The following is a 14,777-nucleotide window of genomic DNA, read 5'->3' as shown; positions in this document are numbered from 1 at the left end:
GCCAAGAATCCTGGTGGTGCCCCTTTTGCTCATGCACATGGGTAAAACAGTGAGAGAAGAGCAAGGGCAATCCTCAGCCTTGGGCTTCCTTCATCTCCCATTGGGTACCTACTTAGTTCAGGGTGTTACAGGACGCTACAAGGCTTGGCATTTACTATATCAAAATGTTCCTTGAACCTTATTTATGGCATTCAAGCTAACCTATTCTAAAATTGGTTTCCCTCCGATTAAAGAGTTCATGAAGCATATTAGCTTGGAAGGAGGTGCTGGAAAAATATAACACTGTTAACAGAATCTTAAACAGGACTGTTATTTATAAGTATTTATGTCACTGGAATTCTCTGTTATAGAAACATTGTGTTAGATACACAGGAGTTTGTCATGCTAAATGTATTCCAGGAAAGGTAGTATATTCAGGGTAATATATTCTTTAAAACAATCTGGTGCTGACATGAACACTGAATAGTCAAGAAGAATTTAAGACTAACAAAATTATTTATTTTTTATGAATAGTTGATCTTAAAAAAAACTTGCAGAGGATATATACAAAATATATGTGCACATACAATTCTCAGCTGCATAGCACAGCACTCCTCCCCTAAAGATTCCCTGTGATCAAGGTGCAATTTAGGAATTGCAATATAGATGCAGTATAGGAATTGCAGTGAAGGTTTTTAACAAGTTCTCTATATGAACCACAGCAGTTAGCAAGCTGAAAGCAAATCTATTAGAACCAAAGTCTGTACATGTGTGCCAGAAAGAGGTGCTGCAGCTTTTAACAATTTTAGGTAGTAAACATTTTGTAAAAGAACATTCAGGAGCAGCAGTTTGCTGTCCTTTGAGATTTAGGTCTGCCTATACATGATTGTGAGGGAAGGACTGAAGTCATTACTCTTATCTATTTGCTTTGGTTTTCATGTAGGAGATCCACAAGATTACCTGATTATACCCAGTGCTGATGATTGCTCTTCTCTGCACTGAATGAATGGGGCACAGTATAGAGGTACAGGCTTAGTGTTGACCTGGGCTTGTTATTTTTAGTTAAAGTTTGGTTAGACGTATCTGACCAAATTTTCATACTGAATGGGATGCCAACAGGCATCCCAAAGCTAGGGATCTGGAATCTCGAGATCTCTGCATGTGGACTTGCCATTGTACATGTTCTGATTCCTTGGGTTTCTTAATCCTGGATTCACATCGCAGTGCGCCAGCACTAAGTGCAGAGTTCATACAGACCTCTGCATGGCTCTACAGATTAACTCAGGTCTTTCCCTGATGTCTTTGAGAAAAGAGACTTCGGGAAGTATTTTACCTTTCTCCTACACTCTGAGCAACAGAGATTACAACTGGGAAATTAAGTTATCCCATGTCTTTGATAAGGCTGTAATTATTAGCTGCACAATTTCATAAGAAAGCTTTTGTGGTGAGATTCCTTTTAATACAAGTAATTTCACTGATTCAGGCTTTTTGCAGATCCAGGTACCTGAGCAGAGATCCGGAGATACAACACAGACCTGTAGAGTTTGAAAAGTGGGCCATTATCCAAGAAAAGGATAATGAGATCTACAGTTAAGCAGTATCACAGCTTATTTTTCTTGGGAATTCATGTATCTTAATAGACAAGACTTAGATTTACACACTAATCAAGACAGCTACAAATGAATTAAGCACCTGTAGCAGAATTAAGTGAAAAAAAAACTTTGAAAAAAGCTAGGAGTCAAATGAATCTTACCATGCCGTCCTGAAAATGCCCTGCAGGAAAAGAAATAATACAATTAAATACGTACTTACTCCTGTGTTAATTGAATATATTTCTCTCAGTGCAGAAGTAAAACTGCGTATATGGGTAAATCTGCACCTAGCAATATACATGGGCTTTTCATGCCAACTGAGAAATATCCATACAAGATTTCCAACCCCATAGCATACTCCCCACTAACTTCAATTAAACAGGATCTTCTTGTAAAATTACAAGTGTACGTTTGACTATTTAAAGATTTTTATGATTTGTTAAAGAGGTGATTAGCCAAACTTTACTTTTTACAAGATTTAAAAATACTTGGAAAGAAACATCTATTTGTCCCAGCTTTTGGGCACTGTTCACAAGCAGTCATGAAGTAGAATCTGCAATTTGGATTTGGAATATATAGATATAGATCAGTATATAAGTATACATCAGGTACGCAGCCCCAGAAATAATGCAGGCAAATGGTTGCATTTTCACCAGAGAGTGATGTTGACGTACTCAGTGTTACCAGTTATTTCCTCTTGGATTTGCCGGGACTGGAGGATTCCTTCGCGCTTCTGGAAAATAGATTATATAATATTTATGCTATATATAATTCTTATAATGCTAGAGTGTTTTTACATGCACAGATGGGTGTCATCTGCTATTCAAAACTCTGTGAATGCAGTTCTGCCCATACGCCTAAAGGCAGAAATGCATATATACTGCTGGGAGGAAAGTAGGCAGAAGATGGCCAAAACAAAAGGATCCAAAAGGAACTAAGTTTTTTAAAAACATAAAAACAAAAAGAGAGTGAACTTGAAATGTCAGACAGGTAATATTATGGAGCACGATAGACCAGCATTTTCACAGGCTTATAAAAAAGTCTAAATCTGTGATCAGAATGGATTAGAATATACAACACTGGAACGGACATTTATTAAAGTTGTGCTCAATGAACAAATATTGACTGTTGAGTATTCAGCACAGCGTCTTATTTGTATATTTAAAGAAGAAAGCTACCATGCAGGAAGACTATCAGAAAGTTATTGAGATCACTGATTGGCAATTGTATGTTGTTGTTAGTCGCAAAGTCACATCTGATCCATCATGACCCCGTGGACAACATTCCTCCAGGCTCTCCTGTTCTTCACCATCCCCCAGGGTCCACTTAACCCCACACCCACCGCCCCAGTGACTCCATCTAGCCTCCTCAACCTGTGTCGTCCCCTTCTCCTTTTGCTGTCAATCATTCCCAGCATCAGGGTCTTCTCCAGTGAGTCCTTCCTTCTCGTTAGGTTGCCAAAGTATTTGAGTTTCAGCTTCAGTATCTGGCCTTCTAAAGAGCAGTCAGGGTTGATTTCCTTTAAGATTGGCTGGTTTGATCTACTTGCAGTCCAAGGGACCCTCAGGAGTCTGCTCCAGCACCACAATTCAAAGGCCTCAATTCTTCGGCGCTCAGCCTTCCTTATGGTCCAGCTTTCACAGCCATACATTGCAACTGGGAAAACCATATTCTTGACTATAAGCACTTTTGTTGGCAGGGTGAAGTCTCTGCTTTTCAGTACGCTGTCTAGATTTGCCATAGCTTTCCTCCCCAGGAGCAAGCGTCTTTTAATTTCTTGGCTGCAGTTACCATCTGCGGTGATCTTGGAGCTCAGAAAAATAAAATCTGTCACTACCTCCATTTCTTCCCCATCTATTTTCCAGAAAGTGATAGGACTGGATGCCATGATCTTAGTTTTCTTAATGCTGAGTTTCAAGCCAACTTTTGCACTCTCCTCTTTCACCCGCATCAAGCAGCTCTTTAGTTCCTCTTCACTTTCTGCCTTTAGAGTGGTATCATCTGCATATCTGAGGTTGTAGATATTTCTCCCGGCACTCTAAACTAAACCGTACTGAATCTCATCAGAGCAATCCTAGGGGTGTCGGATGCCTGGCCAAACCCATCTGCAGCCTCCCTGAGGCCAAAGGCCAACATCCTATTGTATGTTTAGAAAGAAGCCCTACTCCCCCTTGTAACTCTATGGGTGCCTGGGGAATGCTGGGAGTTATAGAATTTTTTCCTGTCTAAATATTTATAGGACTGTGCCCTAAATCTGTGTTACAACTGGGCAGCTAGACTATAAAAATGGCAACAGAATGCTTAGTTCTCTCTAGGGAAAACCGGCTCTTTTTACGTTTTCCTATTGAAGTATATGTTGGTTGGCCAGAACCAACAAATGCTAGTTCAGCTGATTGTTTTTACACAGACTCTCAACTCTAAAAGAAAAAAAATGCCAAAAATGTTAATGATATGTCATTCATACCTGGACAACCACAACTTGAATAGACACATGATCCGGCAGCCTGATTGGGGCCCGAAAGTACTGTGATAATGCAATCAAAAGGTGAAGTATTGCAACTAGACTTTTGGCATGGACAGCTGAAACAGATTAAGAACTCAAGTTACACAAGACACACTAAAATAAATATTTATTTTCACATGCAGTGCCCCCTTTCCTAGGTATGTAGGATATTTTATTCTTTGGCATCTTGGCCCACTAGAGATTGCTGAAAGGATATTTTCCTTTAACTATTTCGTGTTCCGGTCATAAATCAACTGGTCCTAAGAAAACAACTAAATCAACAGTACTCCTCAGGTTAGATTTTTTTTGCATGCCTAGATTCCATTGGCTTGAAAGATGGAAATCTAAGCTTGATTCAAAAGGCAGATTTTATTATGCAGCTGTATTAAGTGCTATCTATGCACTCCCTGTGCTTGTTCCTTTATCCTTGCTATTCCAGTGTCGATTTATGAACTATGAGAAGGATATTTTTGTATTCATAACATGCACTTAATTCATTTTTAAGTGTCACAATGTCTGCAGAAAGATGAATGAGTCTATTTAGCGTGTACCCTTGAGCAATAACTTACTAAACTGTATGACTCAAACATTCCTCATGAACTTGTTAAGAGTTCTTGTTATTGTAGCTTATTCAAGCAGGTTTTGCATGTGTCGTTAACACTAACAAGACTGTAAGATATCAAAAGGCTTGCTGTAGGAAACTTTAAATTCACAACCAAACCTGTAGCATCAAAGGAAATAATTTACAACTGTATTATAGAAGCAGATTTTGCATTACTGTTTTCCTGTGTCAGAGTTATCACAGCAATGTTCTAAAACATTTAATTTTAGGTACACCATTGACCACATTTTCAGCTTTTCAGTTGTCAACATGTCATTGTACAACCAAAACTGGAGGAGAACTAATGGGAACATGTATCTCCTTCAACATATTTCTATTTTGTGCAGATATTCTTCTGCAAAATTACCACTCAATGTATTCTAGGTGACTAAATTTCTCAGGTTTCTTACAGGGCAAATATAAAACTGTGTTGTTCCTTTCTTTTTTAAAAAAGAAAAGCTTTCACAATAGGGATCTGCATAAAAAGCTATTCCAAGCAGCCATTTAAGTCGTCTGCAGACATGGGTTGTAATCCAACATGTTCCAGTCCTATTCATTTCCAATTCATTTCAACCGAAGACAGCTCCAAAGCTTTTTTAAGATCAAGCGTAGTCTGATGGCCAAAATGCAGGATGAGGTTAGAGGAACACTGTACTCAGGTCCCTTCTTAGCCAAGAAACTCTCTGGAAAAGTCATGATCTTTCAAGCTAACTTAGCTGAGTGGGAATCTAATGGCCAAAAAAAGATGACTCTGTGTATAACGGCCCTGAGCTCCCTGAAGGAACCAGCAAACAAAAGGCTGGCTGTAGAATCTGGGAAGTGCTTCCTGCCATGGCAGCTTCTCCTCCTATTCTCTGTCCACTCACACAGTGGGACAGACTGGGCGGTCAATGGTCACCTGCCAAGCCTGCCAGAACAAAGAGGGCAGGTGAGTGAGCAACACTGGCACCACTCAGTTACTTGCCATCTGACTAGGTGGGCAGTCCTGGGAGACAGTGGCAAGACGCAGCAGCCACCCAATGGGGAGAGAGGGCAGCAGCTGTTGCTAGAGCAGGCAAGGTCCCCACCTGCCCTCTTCTCCCCTAAGGTGATGGGCAGAGAGTTGAAGGAGGCTCTCCATGGGATGCAGAGGACAAGGGGACAAGAGGCAGAGCCACCAGGTGGGGAACTCGCATTGCTGTGCCAGTGGTGGTTCCTCCTCCTCCTCCGCCTTCTCTTCAGAAAAGCTGTACCAGGGTTCCTGGCTGGCCCTCAAGGAGGGCTCTACTTGTAACAACTGCCAGAGGAAGCTGATCCCCTGGACAGCAGCATGGGTGAAATAATCAACCAAAATAACCCTTGCCTGAATAGGGCATATGCCAATTTTTCTGTTGTGCGCCACTCTTGAGTATCCTCATATAGAAAGGCAGGATATATATTAGTGGGAATTAAATAAATTTTTCCCCAATCCCATAGGGAGCTGCAACAGAAACAGAAAAGAACAGAACATACTGTACTGGGTTTAGGGAAATCGTTACCTCTGACGTGTCTATACATGGCCCTTGTGCAATAACGTACATGCAAAATGAACTTAAATAGTAAAAAACGCTACAAAATTTCCACTGCAATATTTTGTGTATACTTGTCATCAGAAGTAGCTACTGTACTATGACATCAATAGAATTGTGCATTCGAACACAATTTTAGATATAAATTAAATGCAGACATGCATATTGCTGAATCTCTTTCTAATTAAGAATACATTATAGCTTCTGTCCAGTCTAACAAATTCTACAAAACAAGGTTTGTTTTTGTAACCTTTTGTAACTTTCAGTACCATCAATAAGTATTTATTAATCCTTTAATACCATCAATAAGATTCCATCATAAAATGCATAACTCACAGTCAACATTCCACTTGATGCTCCTTGGAGGAAGTTTAAGGGTTTCATTGATCTTTTCAAGTACTGTCTGTAGTTTCTGTTTCTGAGCTATTTCAGACTGTGTGACTTCAGCAACATTGAGTTTCTCACTCTCAAGCTTCTCTAAAGTGATAATGGAAAAAAGAGTGGCAGGTCCACATCTCAACTCCATGTACCAAGTGCACCGCAAAGATATTCTGTTCCACATACCACAATGGATTTTCTGTACAGAACTAGTCTGATGTTTCAGAGTAACTTCCAATGATTTCTTTACCTCTCCCTCCAAACACTTTTGTCTTCCATTACAGATCTCTATTTGTTTTTTTAAGCAAAGAACAAAGATGCCAACCCATTTAACATTTATTTCTCCTAGAGAGTCTACTTGGCCCCATTTCTGTTTCCAACAAGGGCCATACATGATACCAGCCTGGATCTTAAATCTGGATATCCTCAATGAACTTTTCATGATGGGCAGGAATGGGGGAAAACCCACAATCAGATCTCCTCCTTTGAGGAGCTGTTTCTGGCCTCAGAGCAGCAGGGCCACAGTGGATGCTCTGTAGAAGACACAGGAAGGTTCTTCTAGCTTACTTAAATAAAACTGTGATAAAAACATGAGAGAAATGGTTGTTTGACTCTTCAATGAAATTATAAACAACTAAGGTTCTGCCTCAGGGGTGGGAGACTTTTTCTTTGGCAAGGGCCACATTCCCTCACGGGTAATTTATCAGAGGCTATAGGTGAACAGGAGGTAGGGAAGGGGCAAAACCAAGAGTTGGTGGATCAACCCTCTTTCTCCTCCTCTTTTCTCCCCCCACTCCAACTCTTCCTCCTCAGATTTTCTTTTGTCAGAGGTCTGGACTGATTGTATGCAAAGGCTTTTGAAATCAGGCTAGGGACTTCTGAAAATAGGTCAGGGGTTTTTGAACTTACGAGGTAGAGGGTCGCATGTGAAGTAGGTTGTTCCATTCCTGGTATACAAGAATGTTATCCTTTTATCCTTGTAGAAGTAGAGGATCTAGAGCACCATGTTTAATCTTTGACCAGCCAGCAGTATTAAAAAGACAGGTAATCAATGCCTGCCTGGCCTTTGGCTCCCTTTGCAATCGAGCTGCCAAGTCAATCACCTTTGTACTGCCCTGCAGGACCTTTGACTTTTCCACATGTTGTTCTGTTACACTCTGGAATAGAAATACATTTGGCTGGCATTGTTACCACTTGATGTACACAAGATGCTGAATGCTGTGAAGTTGCAAATTATTTTCACTGTGATGCTAAAGTTAAGTAAACAAAAACAAACTGGCTTCGCTGGTTGCAAAAGTATTCACTTTCCTAGCCTGCACTTGACAGAAGTAAGTTGGCAGCAGTTACAGTTGCTGCTCTTCTTGGGTAAGCCACTGTACCATATTAACTTTATGCTTCCGAATCCTGGGCATGGATGAATTAGCTCTGGTGCAACCCACTGCCTTCAGAAGTCCCATACTAAGTAGCTAGAATCCACCTGTGTGCAATTCTGGTGTCACATAATCTATATACCTGTTCTAAGGTATACCAGGTATAAGTATACCTCTTTCTGGAAGGCCTCAGAGTTTGTTGGAGAGCATATCTTTACAAACAGCATCAAGAACTTCAAGGGGCTCGTATCAAAAGGGATACAGTTGCGCAGAAGCACCAATCAGACTTGAGTTATTAAAAAAAAATCAGACTATATGAGAACATCCCCTAGAGCACTGTAATAGCCATTATTACAAAAAAGTAAGAATGTGGCTCAACCACTGTGTAGAGAAGGCCATCCACCAAATCTTGATTGCTGGGTAAGGAGGATGTTAATCCAAGAAGCAATCAATAGGCCAATAGTAATCTGAAGTAGATCTGAAGAGATCTGCAGCTGAGGTGGAAGAAACCATCCACAGGACAAATATCACTCAGACACTCCACAAAGGAAGCCTTTCTAAAAAGAGTGGCAGGAAGAAAGCCATAACTGAAACAAACACATATCAAAGACTGTTTAGAATTTGCAAAAAGGCATGAGGGAGACAGAGCAAACAGGTGGAAACAAGTTCTTTGCTCTGATGAGACCCGTTTTGGCTTTCCTTCAAAGCACTATGTATACTGCAATGCCAAGAGAGGACACCATCCCCACAATGAAACATGGTGGTGGCACCACCAGTTCTAGGGTAGGTTTTCCTCAGCAGGTCTTGAGAAACTGGTCAGATTGAGGGCAAACAGTATGGACCCAAATACAGGACACATGTAGAGGAAAAATGGCTTCTGCTTGCAAGGGACCTGGGACTGGGGTGGAGTTTCACCTTCAGCAGGACAGTGATCTGTAACACACAGCCAAATCAACAACAGCGTGTTTTAACGAAGAGAAGCTGAATCTCTCAGAACGGCCCAGTCAATGCACAGACCTCAATCCGATGGAGAATCTCAGGTAAGGCACGAACATGGCTGTTCACCAACAGTTCCCATCCAACCTGACAAAGCTGGAGCAGTTTAGCCAAAACTGGAGAACAGGACTCCAGATGCTTAAGGGTGATATAACAACTTGTCCATGAAGGCTGGCAGTTGTAACGGCTGCCAATAGTGCTTCTATCAAGTACTGACTAGGGGAGTGAATACTTGAGCAGCCAACACATGCCAGTGTTTTTGTTTCACCTTTGTTCCACAATAAAAGTAAGTTGCAACTTCACAGCGTTGAGCATCTTGTGTACATCAAGTGGTAACAATGCCAGTCAAATCCATTTCTGTTCCAGGTTGTAATACAACAAAATGCAGAAAGGTCACAATTCCTGCAAGACACTCTATTATAGGAATGACAAGCAAGCAGGCAAGCATGGCCTCGGGCTACAGAGTACCCACATGCAGCCAGAAGAGACCAAGGATCCAGACAGGCTTTGTATAATGCAGCACCTCAGAAGCTTCTGTTGATTCCCTAGGTTTGAACTTCAATTAAGGCAGCTGCCATGAAAGTGACACTCCAGAGGTTTGGACAATATGTTAACCCCAGCGTGGTTATACAACTCCCCAGGCTTCAGGCTGCCTGTGGGCCCAGCTGCGTGGAATAGCCACACCCAGACGGGCCCCTGAGGATTCCTGCTCCCCTTTCTGTCTCCATCCTCCCCCAGTATCACAAGGGGCACTGTGGGGGCGCTGAGGAGCCGGGCTGGCAACTGGGTTTGGCCACTGTCTTCTGCTTCCCCAAGTCAGGGCCTGAGAAGGAGGACGTGGCCTGTTGGTGCTGCAGTAGGCAGGAAGGAGCTCCTCGGCTTGCTTGAAAAGCTGCCAAGCTCTGCAGCTGTCCCCCACCATGTGCCACCTTCCTGACCCCCGAATGCCGTTCCAATGGCACACGTCAGACCCCAGTAGCTGTCCCATGTGGGCCTGGCAATGCCGGGACAGAGGGATTCCTCTTGAACCATCCCATTCTGCAGGCATTCCCAGCTGCACAGGGAAAAACAAATGACAACCAACAGCCACAGCAGCCTGGCTATCTATTTTGCCAAGCGACATGTTTTGCTTTTCAGTTTGACCATGGCCTTGTGTGCTGTTTAGGCTCCAACCACACAAAAAGCCACCCAAACCCAAGAACATGCCATAGCTTTTTAGAAACCTGCCCGCTCCTGGAAGCATGGAGGGATCTGATGACACTCCAGCAGTGGTTGAGCACATTGTATGGACCCAGTCGTTGTCTTACCAAATTCTTACCAAACTGAGTGGACTTCTAAGTCCCTTCCTCAAGATGGGTGTTCCCATGGAATCACTTTCCTGACCACAAATTTATTTGCATTGCTTTTCTCCTTTCATCTAATGCCTAACTTGTGGGTCTTGTACTCCATGGTACTCCATGGTAGGAGCCTGAGTTCTCATGAGTTTGGAGAGACACTCTCTGTCTCTGTTCCTTCTATGAGTCTTGTCCTCCCATATCCTCAATGCCTTGTCAGCACCTTTTCCTTCCCCATCTAATTCAGAATCACCTTTCATGTCTTATTGGGCACAAGTGCAGAGACGTTGGGCCCAATACCTACAACAACCTAGCATATTCTGAAGTTAAAATTGATCACACTACTGCTGAGATTTGCCCCTTGATGAAAAAGACAAAAAAGTTAAAAAGGACAATTTAAGGACCAACTTCCGATTGAGTCTATCCTGAAAGTGCAATATACGAGAGGACTACTTCAGAACAGACACCTAAAGATGGCAATCCTATACTTGTATAGCATATCGGAAAGTTCTATTTCCAATATACTATATGTCTATGTATATGGTTCTAGTATAAAGTACAGACAAATGGAAATCCTTGCTTATATCATCCCTAACTTCAAACGAGTAATCCCCACAATGATAAGCAATGACAAACTCTTCTTACCAAAGAGTTTCTGCAGTACTTGTCCATCGTACAGGTCTTCAGCCAGGTCTTTTACAATTATTCTTTCTCCAACTAACACATCGTTAATCCAGTCAATTAACACCTGAACAAGAGGAAGCAATTTAGTAATACTGTGCAGGTACAGTCACAAATAGATGCATGCTATTGGAACAAGAATGCTTTTAGAAACAAACCTAAAAGTCAAAATACTGCACCAAAGGTGAGATGGATTAAGAAGGAAAAAAACAAAAGAAATTAGAAGCATACAGTATATGTTGAAGGTACTAATTGCATGAATGATGGTTTAACAACATATTGTGTAAAGTGGCAGATTAATTTGTCCTATCTCCCATATTAAACTAGAGTAGGAGAACAGGAGTGTAAAACCACTCCCTGCCTTTGCAAGGAAAGAACAGCACTTTGATGGCACCGATCTGGCAAGAGCTGTACTTCTAATGCCTCCTGTGCTTGGTGGGGAGAAGGCTCCATGTGTGTGCACACATGTGTGTGTAAGGCAACAAACACAAAACTAGGCTGCCACCATAATAGGAATAAAGGAGAACAAAAAAAGGCTAGAAATTCATTCCTCTGCCAGTGTATTTCAGAAGGAAACCCTTCATCAGCAGCAGCTCTCAACTATTATAAGGGATATTAAAATAATGCATAATGTATACATTTCTTTTCTAGCACCTGGGCATTTTTCCTTTCCTCCCTGTGTTTCTGTGTGTGTGTGTGCGTGCATGTGCACATGAGAGCCAGACAGATCAATACCCATTGTTAAAGACAGGTTTATAGCTAAATAGTGATAAACACACAAATTACCTACCTAGATTTTTCTTAAACCCTACAATGCATTAGCTGCAATACAGAACACAGTTAAATCCACTTAATTAAGACTTAAAATTAAGAGAGAGGTACACTCAAGAGTTATTTGTATGATATGAAGCAGAGGTGTTCTTAAGGATGTTCACCACATGTAGCCTCCGAGAATACTATGGCTTGGATCCTTTCTTTTAGCTCTATTTGCAAAGCCAGGGTTCTTCCATTGAGCAGAAGAGGTTATTCCATGAGGACAACTCTTCTGCTCATGCAACAGGACATCCTTGTCTTCTCTTCCCCTCCAGAACCCTTTGCAAGCTTTCCAAGTCTGCTCCAGAGGGTCTCCAGAGTGGGTTTGGGAGTCCATGGGGGAAGAGCTCCATTTTGCCAGTGGTTTCCCTTCCATGACAGAAGGCACCATTAGATCCAACTCAAAAGTCAAGATCTAGTACTGTAATTTTGGAAGTAGACATTTACGCTGACATCAAATATACTGTAAGCACACACCTAGAAGCTTCATATGACATCCAAAATAGTTTTCTATTTTGTGCAAAGCAGTCCTCAGAAGCATCCTAAATATCTTAGTAACAGGTGCTTATCCAAAGTAATCTTGCTCTTATTCTTAATCATACTGCCAACACAATATTAACTGCACAGTAGTACAAAGAACAATTCCTTTCTGATTTCAGCAGAGTTGCAATTTCACCTGATTTTTTCTTCCTTCTATGTCAAAACTCACTATGTGCACCCAAAACAGTGATGGTGGGCACAGTATCACCCACTTAGCAATATTGCTCTTTATTTACTGACAGTGGACTTCCAGAGAAGTCCAATAATTACAGCATTAAGGCTTCCAGAAAGGAGAGTGAAATTTGGATCTCCCCTTCTGGAATAGGTGGAAATTCAGAGAAATGCTAGGAAGATAAAGTGCCCTGCTTTTTCTCCTTTTCCATGAGCAATCAATACATAGGAACAATGTGAAAACTGTGTGCCTATATGCATCCTCATCTTGTCATTCTGCTGCCCAATCCACTTGTCATCAGCTAAAACAGACAAATGACCAGTCAAGACTTTGCCTATTGGACAGCCTTAAGTGAACTCCTGCACACTTGTGAGCTGACAACAATAATGATGATGATGACGATGACGACACCAACAAGGACGGTAGGTCTGACAGTAACTCCCAAGTGCTATTTGGACATTGGCAGTGATATAAGACTATGTTCCACGGACCAATTATTTCAGAAGGCGGGGAATATATTTTTCAAATAGAAACATAAATTTAGTGCCATGAATAACTGTCTTTGTTTTTATAGAAGAGTTTGAAAGTACTCATGCAATTACCTTCATCAGTTCTTGTAGTTTTGGGTCACTTCTTGAATTGGGATCAATCATTGTTCGGACTTCATTTTCCTCTTTAGGAGAAAAAATATATATAGATACTCATTACACACAAAGTCTGCTTATGCCTTTAACTTACATTTGGTTAAGGCAAAATCTTATTTCAAATTACCTAGCATAGTATCTTCAGGATCCAGTTCAAAAGGAATTGGACTGAGTGGTAAGTTAATGGCATTTATTCCTTCTTCTTGTAGTTCAGACACTAAGGGGGGCAAAGAAAATAGTTTAGCGAAAATTGTCTTTTTTTTACATGTTATCATCTTAATGCCTTTCAATAGCAATAAGGACATGAACTAAAAGTCTATTTTCTGCCTTTCTGGAGGACTGCTGTGTTAGTCTGTTGAAGCAAAACCAACGAGGCTAACAGACTGATTAAGGCATAAGGCAGCTTTCCCAGGGAGGCATCCTTAGACTAGAACTCCCATCATCAGTCGCCACTGGCCATTACAGAAGGTAATGGAAGTTGTAGTCCAACATATCTGGGCAGCTCCATGTTGGGTAAGGCAGGAATACTTCACCAGATGCATGAAGTGTTATCCTGTGTTATAGGTACATACATGCAAGCTTCAAGAGGACGCTAAAAGTGTGCTCAGAAGCCAATGCACTACATTCAGACCATAATCATTTTATGAACAGCGGCTATTTGCACTGAGGTTGTACATGTCTACGTATAAGCTGAAACTGCCCTATAGTATATATTGTGAATTTATCCCTTGTATCCCAAATGTAACACAACAGCGGCAGCCACCAGATGCATGGAAATCATATTAAGGTTGTGATGTAGAACCCATTCCTTGAGTACAAAAAGTACCAGGATAAATCCCTGGAATCTCCAAGTAGGAGAGCTTCTACCAGCGGGTATGGGCCAGGGGTGTACAACTTTTCTGGCCCCAAGAGCCATGTGGGGTGGCACCAGGGGGGCACACATGCATGTAAACATATACATGCATGTGCAGATACTGCTAAGGGGTAGTGGGGGGGGGGCTCCTTCTTTGGCTGCTGCAGGGTCATCTAGGTGGGGTGGAGTGGGGAGGGGGCTTTAGCTTTCTCCTCCAGAGAACTCCATCTGTCCCTGCTGCCAATCACTTGAAAAATACGTGTGTGAGTGACACCATACCTGTTCCAATTCAAGCCCTTTTGGTCTAGCAAGTTCAGCACCCATAAAGAAGTTCTAATTGTGCATAATCAGTGACAGTAGCTCTGAAACAGATGTGCTAACAAGAACAAACTGGTTGCTCCTAGGAATGAGATTTGGAAGCAACACTGCTTCTTGGAAACAACACTGGATGGTTACTCTAACAAGCTAATCAAGCCTATTTGCCATTAGTCCAGATCTGACAGCCTCCCATTTACACTGATCATAAGCTCACAAGCAGATGTTCATCGTGTGAAGAGTTTCTGTTCCTGAAAAGAGGGAATGGAGCTGCCTATACACCCCAGATGGAACATGTTTGTCTGTGGAACCTACTAGTTCACAAGGGTGTCTGCATACATAGGCTTCAGCTATGCAAATACCAGATGTGAAGTTGCCTTTTTCTCCTCTGCATCCTCAGAGCCTGTAAACAGCACATTTAAAAGTATTCTGCCTTTGCACCAGGGGAAAAACAGGCCA

The 14,777-nt window shown here is 41.7% G+C and overlaps 1 protein-coding gene across 3 annotated transcripts in view; it reads right to left on the bottom strand.

Moving 5' to 3' along the window:
- The window catches only part of PARVA (parvin alpha), a 109,052-nt gene that overhangs the window by 29,271 nt on the left and 65,004 nt on the right, over nucleotides 1-14,777 (bottom strand). For all 3 annotated transcript variants that reach the window (XM_044425597.1, XM_044425595.1, XM_044425596.1), the window contains exons 3-9: nucleotides 13,278-13,367; nucleotides 13,109-13,179; nucleotides 10,946-11,048; nucleotides 6,559-6,699; nucleotides 4,036-4,151; nucleotides 2,246-2,304; nucleotides 1,733-1,752 (exon numbers count right to left, since the gene is read on the bottom strand). In XM_044425597.1, coding sequence (XP_044281532.1) covers nucleotides 1,733-1,752; nucleotides 2,246-2,304; nucleotides 4,036-4,151; nucleotides 6,559-6,699; nucleotides 10,946-11,048; nucleotides 13,109-13,179; nucleotides 13,278-13,367 — 600 coding nt within the window. The remainder of the gene's footprint in view (nucleotides 1-1,732; nucleotides 1,753-2,245; nucleotides 2,305-4,035; nucleotides 4,152-6,558; nucleotides 6,700-10,945; nucleotides 11,049-13,108; nucleotides 13,180-13,277; nucleotides 13,368-14,777) is intronic.

Source organism: Varanus komodoensis, unplaced genomic scaffold, assembly GCF_004798865.1.
Source record: "Varanus komodoensis strain SLA01 unplaced genomic scaffold, ASM479886v1 scaffold16, whole genome shotgun sequence".
Lineage (NCBI taxonomy): Eukaryota > Metazoa > Chordata > Lepidosauria > Squamata > Varanidae > Varanus > Varanus komodoensis.
Note: the sequence above shows the minus strand (reverse complement) of the source record. Positions and strands in the feature narration are given on the sequence as shown.